This window comes from Carlito syrichta, unplaced genomic scaffold (genome assembly GCF_000164805.1).
Source record: "Carlito syrichta isolate Samal-C Ts95f unplaced genomic scaffold, Tarsius_syrichta-2.0.1 Scaffold309286, whole genome shotgun sequence".
In the NCBI taxonomy this organism is placed as follows: domain Eukaryota; kingdom Metazoa; phylum Chordata; class Mammalia; order Primates; family Tarsiidae; genus Carlito; species Carlito syrichta.
Window position 1 is genome coordinate 221080 of NW_007253382.1, and position 6666 is coordinate 227745.

Below are 6666 nucleotides of genomic sequence, written 5' to 3' on the forward strand. Positions count from 1 at the left end.
GCTACTTGGAAGGCTGAGGTGGAAGGATCGCCGGAGCCCAGCAGGTCGAGGCTGCTGTGGCCGGGAGCAGCCACTGCACTCCAGTCTGGGTGACAGAGTGAGACTCCAACTCAAAAAAAAGAAAAAAAAAATAGAATACGGCAGTTGATTCTTTAAAAGAAAATAATGCCTGTTGCTTATATATTTTTGCTTATGAAAAATTATCTGCAGCCGGGCTCGGTGGCTCATCCTGTAATCCCGTGCTTTTGGGAGGCTGAGGTGAGTGGATTGCCTGAGCCTGCGGGTTCGAGACCTGCCTGGGCAGGCGAGACCTCATCTCTACAATAAATCAAAAAAAAAAAAATTATCTGCAATTTTAAAAGAGCAGTTTTTTTAGTGCATTCTATGCTTTTTTTTTTTACTCTCCTCCAAGTTATTGCTTTAGACATGAAATTGTTTACAATAAACATGTTAATTTATCACATGCTGTTCCTTGATGTATTTCTATAAAGTAAAGGTTCCACTTTAATTCCGGGATGGTTATTCCACATGACTCTTTTTTTCTTCCCCTCTAGACTTCTCCAGAGAACCCTGGGACAGTAGGTGGAGTGCAAAACTGTATTGTGTTGCCTTCCTGCTTTTTTTGTTGCCTTCCTGCTTTTTTTATTATTATTCTTGGCCCCCGCCTTGGCTGCTCCTTTCTCTGCCATTAAAGCTCACTAACTAAACCCTGCATGTGTGGTCATTATGAGGGGCTCATAGCCTTTCATTTCAATCCTGCACATGTATCATGTCAGTTATGTTTCATGTCAAATCCTTAATATTAGGATTCCTCTAAAGCAATACTGTGACAGGCAAATTGGAATCTCACCTCTATCTTCTGGGGGGAAAAATTCCCTCTATTTTAATACACTCCCTTTCTAATGCCTCCATCCTATACAGTAAGCACTTCCTAGTGCTCCAAAACTACCGAGGGTCCTTTTTTGTGAAGGGAGAAAATAATCTGATAAACAGATGCAAGTAAAGTGTGAACACTTAATTTTTTACCCCTCCCTGAATGATTTTTATATCCTGAAAAGGGCAGGGAGAGGACAATGTTTAGCAGAGAAAATGACTCACTCACTAGTGGTAGAATTCCCTGCTTCAGTGAGGCAAAATCACATGCATTTGGTAAGACAGCCACATTTTGTATATTTGTGCCTTTAAGAAATTTTGAGCTGGTTGTGATCATTTCACCAAATTTTGTCCTAAAATGATGTCTGCTTGGTTTGGTTCCTTTTCCTACTTAGTAATTTATCTGTTGTGGATTTTGATGTTTGGTGTCCATGTGATGTCAAGGAGTCTGTCTGCATGATTGTTTATCATCCATCTGATCCTTTCCAACTACCACAGGAAGAGAGGGGAAGGGACATTTTCAAGATTATGCTGAAATAATAAATTGGCAGTTCTTTCCCTTCTCTCTATATAACAGAAGAAGCAGGCCAGCCCACTGCAGACCCAGGCATGGTCATGGACAGTGTGGAAGCAGGAGACACAACACCTCCCACCAAAAGGAAGAGCAAGTTTTCAGGCTTTGGCAAGATCTTCAAACCCTGGAAATGGAGGAAAAAAAAAAGTAGTGATAAATTCAAAGAGACTTCAGAAGGTAAGATATTGGGGTTTAAATATGTTTTCTGAGTTAGAATTTCCTATAAGTACCTAATTTTTTCATTCTCTTTCAAAGCTTCTATAATATTCTATTTGAAGAGGGAGTTTAATCTTGTAGAATTAGGCAACCAAGTAGTCTTTCACTAAATCTTACATTCTATAGCCTCACTCCCAGATTTTATTTTGATGAGATTAAAGTGTTGAGGGGTGAATGAAGTTTCTGAATTGTAGCAAATCTAAGATTCTTATTTTTTTTCTACTCTGCCCATTCACACAAAGTTCATCCATAGATACCTTATTGTTGAAATTGCAATTAAGCTACAATAATGTAATACTAGTTTTTTTGAAAATGATACTTTTCCAGCAGGTTATGAAAGAAATTTAAGTTTTTGACTAGGCACAGTGGCTCACACCTATAATCCCAACACTTTGAGAGGCCAAGGCAAGAGGATTGCTGAGACCAGTTTAAGACCAGCCCAGGCAACATAGTGAGACCACTATCTCTATACAAACGTTTTTATTTTTTACTTAGCTGTCATGGTAATATGCTCCTGTAGTCACAGGTATTGGAAGGCTGAGACTGGAGAATGGTATGAGTCTAGGAATTCAAGTCTGTAGTGAGCTATGTTTATACTCCTACACTCTGTTTTGGGCAACAGAGAAGATCTATCACTAAAAGAAAAAGAAATTTAAGTTTTTAAACAGAAGTTAGTTTCTCTTATTTTCTTTCCTAAGAATAGAAATTTGAACCACTTTATTCTTTCACCTGTGGAGTTAGAATGCTAAAACTAATGTTACCTGGGTGCAGTAGCTCACCCTGTAATCCCAGCTCTCTGGTAGGCCGACACGTGCCTGAGTTCAGGGGTTGGAGACCAGCCTGGGCAACTTGGCAAGACCTTGTCTCCACACTAAATCAAAAAATTAGCCGGCCATAGTGGTGCACGCCTTTGGTTCCAGTTACTTAGAAGGTTAAGGCGGAAGGATTGCCTGAGCCCAGCAGGTTGGAGGCTGCAGTGGCAGTGAATATGCCGCTACGCTCCAGCCTGGGTGACATAGTCAGATTCTGACTCAAAAATAAATAGATAAATAAGTAATGTTGACCTTCAACTGTCACATTTCTGAGTGCTATTTTCTGATTTAATTTCAGTTTTAGAGCGAAAAATATCTATGAGAAAACCAAGAGAAGAGTTGGTTAAGAAAGGGGTTCTATTGGAAGACTCTGAGCAGGGTGAGTTTACAAATGATCTGCCTGTCTCTGTACACTTGGTCTTTGATTGGGTCTAACTAGGTATTTGAATTTTCTTTCTTTCTTGTTTTTACTGTTGTTGGGCTGAAGATCGAGCTTTAAAAAAAAAAATGTTTTCCGGATGCGGTGGCTTACACCTATAATCCCAGCACTTTGGGAGGCCGAGGTTGAGAGGATTGTCTGAGCCTACGGGTTGGACACTAGCCTGGGCAACTTGGTGAGACCTCATCTTTACAATAAATTTTTTAAAAGTAGCCAGGCATTGTGGCACGCACCTGTAGTTCCAGCTACTTGGAAGGCTGAGGTGGAAGGTTTACCTGAGCCCAGCAGATCGAGGCTGTGGTGGCTGTGGTCATGCCACTGTACTCCAGCCTGGGTGAGAGAGTGAGACTTCAACTAAAAAAAAATTTTTTTTCACCCTTCCTTCCAGGTGTCTGGCTGTGGTCTTTAATTCTGAAATTGAGTGGTTGGTGAAGAATCCTTGAGGTCAACATTCCTTGTCTTTCTGTACATCCTCCACTTTGTGCCAGCTACAATCCTGTTTCATTTCCCCTTTTTGACCAAATTTGTCTCCATGCCCATATCACTGCCCTAATCATTTTGATTGTCTGACACAAAGATCATGTCTTATCATTTCAACACTTATTGCTTGTTTAATAATATCAAAACCTTCTCCATTGTGTGACATTTATGAAGCAGGTTATCATAAATATAAAATCTATAGTACATTGGTTGCATTTCATTTCTCTTCATTTGGGTTATGTTGCATGAGACAAAATCTGAAAGTATTCACATAATTAAATTATCTATACTGAAGATTTGTTATCTCAACTATAAGAACTAATTAGAGAAAACAAGCTTGAAGAAGCAATTCAAAAATGTTATTACCATTGGTTATCTCTGGAGGTTGAGAAGGGACTATGATCTTTTTCTCATATTTTTGCTACATGATTAGTTATGAGCATGTATAAATTTTGATTTTTTTTTTTGGAGTTGGAGTCTCACTTCGTCGCCCAGACTGGAGTGCAGTGGCCGCTGACAGCCACTGCAGCCTCGACCTGCTGGGCTCCGGCCATCCTTCCGCCTCAGCCTTCCGAGTAGCTGGAACTACAGGCGCGCACTACCACACCCGGCTCGTTTTGATTTATTGTAGAGATGAGGTCTCGCCAAGTTGCCCAGGCGGGTCTCGAACCCACGGGCTCAGGCAATCCACTCACCTCAGCCTCCCAAAGGCGCAGGATTACAGGCTGAGCCACTGAGCCCAGCTTCTAAGTATAATTATAATGCCTTCATTGTGGTACCTCTTTGGCCCTTGCTTTGGTGATATAGCTTTTTCTCTCCCCATGCCCTATCCTTTCTCTCATCTTTTGCTCATTCATCACAAACCCCATACATTACTTTCTTATTTTTCACAGTCATTCATTCTTTTGCCCTGTGCTTCCTTTTGGCTCCTAATCCCAGTTATTTTTAGCCTCCAGTTTCAAAAGACCAGTTGATAAATGAGATGCCCCTCTGCCAACCAGAGAACTGACCCTAAGCTCTATTCTGTCAAAATCACAGGACTAGGTCTTGGGCCTAGCTTTTTTTTTGGTTTTTTTTTTCTTTTTTAACTTAGTGTCTCACTCTATCACCCAGGCTAGAGTGCAGTGGCATGCTCATGGCCACTGCAGCCTCCACCTGCTGGGCTAATGTGATCCTTCTGCCTGGGCTAATGTGATCCTTCTGCCTGAGCCTTCCAAGTAGCTGGAACCACAGGCACACACCACCACGCCTGGCTAATTTTTTTATTTATTATAGAGATGAGGTCTCCCCAAGTTGCCCAGGCTGGTTGTGAACCTGTGAGCTCAGGTAATCCTCTTACCTTGGCCTCCCAAAGTGCTGGGATTATAGGCATGAGCCACGGCGCCTGACCTTTTTTTTTGAGTTGAATTCTCACTCTGTCACCAAGGCCACCGCAGCCTTGACCTGCTGGGCTCAGGCGATCCTTCCACCTCAGCCTTCCAAGTAACTGGAACTACATGTGTGTGCCACCATACCTGGCTGATTTACTTTAGAGAGGAGGTCTCACCAAGTTGCCTAGGCTGGTTTCGAACCCTTGTACTCAGGCAATCCTCTCACCGGCCTCCCAAAGTGCTGGGATTATAGGCTTGAGCTACCACACCCAGCTGAGTTTAAATCTACACTTTAGGCCAAAAGCAGTGTTTGAACCTTGAAATCGTCTTCATACTCAAAGATGGCTTTTGGCATGATTATGGTTCTAACTGGACTATACTATAAAATTTTTAATAGGTTTTCTGAGTTGGAAGGAACATTTGATTATTTTAAGACCCAATGGTACTACTACACTCTGTTAGCATTGCAGAAACTCTCTGCATTAAATATAAGAACTGATACTTCAAAGTAGACATTCTTGATTAAGTAACTGAGATAACTGATCACTTTTGCATATAGTTTACTAATATGTGCTAAGTAGAAGCTGATTAACAATGTGTTTTAGATTTTCACTATATGGTTTTCACACATAGTAGTCTTTGTTAGCTTCAAAATTATTGCTTTATATCCTAGAAAATTCTGTTTTTGATAAAACTGGGTTATATTAACATGAGCAATAACTTACTATTTTTGCTGAGTTATTGTCATCTTGTCTCCTCCCTTTTTAAAAAATAAATAGTTAGCCAGGCTCGGTGGCTCAGCCTGTAATCCGCACTTTGGGAGGTTGAGGTGAGTGAATTGCCTGAGCCCGTGGGTTTGAGACCCACCTGGGCAACTTGGCAAGACCTCATCTCTACAATAAATCAAAAAATTAGCCGGGCGTGGTAGCACGCGCCTGTAGTTCCAGCTACTTGGAAGGCTGAGGCGGAAGGATCGCCAGAGCCCAGCAGGTCAAGGCTGAGGAGGCCGGGAGTGGCCAGTGCACTCCAGTCTGGGTGACAGAGTGAGACTCCAACTCAAAATAAAATAAAATAAAATAAATAGTTATCAGATTATTTTAGCTTTAGAAGTACTTCCCTTAAACTCTTCATTATTTTTAGCCTAAAATCCACCTCTTACTGGACTTCATGAAGAATGGTATTGTCTAATCTGTCGTAGTAGATGGTGAGTCAGGGATGAGAGGGACAGTTTTATGAGAACTTAATGGACTAACTCTGGAGACACTAAAATATTACCAAAAGTGTCTCACTATGAAAAGCAAAGAAGGAGCTGGGCTCGGTGGCTCAACCTGTAATCCCACGCTTTGGGAGGCTGAGGTGAGTGGATTGCCTGAGCCCGCGGATTCAAGACCCGCCTGGGCAACTTGGTGAGACCTCATCTCTACAATAAATCAAAAAATTAGCTGGGTGTAGTAGTGCACGCCTGTAGTTCCAGCTATTTGGAAGACTGAGACAGATAGATTGCTGGAGCCCAGCAGGCCGAGGCTGCAGTGGCCGGAGCAGCCACTGCACTCCAGTCTGGACGACAGAGACTGCAACTCAAAAGAAAAAGAAAAGAAAGATACCATTAAAGAGCAGCTAGTTCCAGTCTCGATGACACTAGGAAGTGAGACAGTTTTTGGTCTCCACCCAACGTTTTCAGTTCTTTCTCCCCAAATAATCTAGGAGCCCTCAGCTAAAAGTTTGTCTAATTGTTTCATGAAGGAATCTCATCTGTGATTTTCTTTTTCTTTTTTTTTTCCTTTCTTTCTTTCTTTTTTTTTTTTTTTTGAGTTGGAGTCTCACTCGGTCGCCCAGACTGGAGTGCAGTGGCCGCTCCCGGCCACCGCAGCCCCGCCTGCTGGGCTCCAGCGATCCTTCCCT

At 42.0% G+C, this 6666-nt stretch overlaps 1 protein-coding gene across 1 annotated transcript in view; it reads left to right on the plus strand.

The window, feature by feature from the left end:
* Positions 1-6666, plus strand: part of PHACTR4 (phosphatase and actin regulator 4) — a 149235-nt gene that overhangs the window by 110259 nt on the left and 32310 nt on the right. The window contains exons 3-5 of the mRNA XM_008067095.2: positions 555-578; positions 1451-1624; positions 2774-2854. Of these exons, the coding sequence (XP_008065286.2) occupies positions 555-578; positions 1451-1624; positions 2774-2854 (279 nt within the window). The remainder of the gene's footprint in view (positions 1-554; positions 579-1450; positions 1625-2773; positions 2855-6666) is intronic.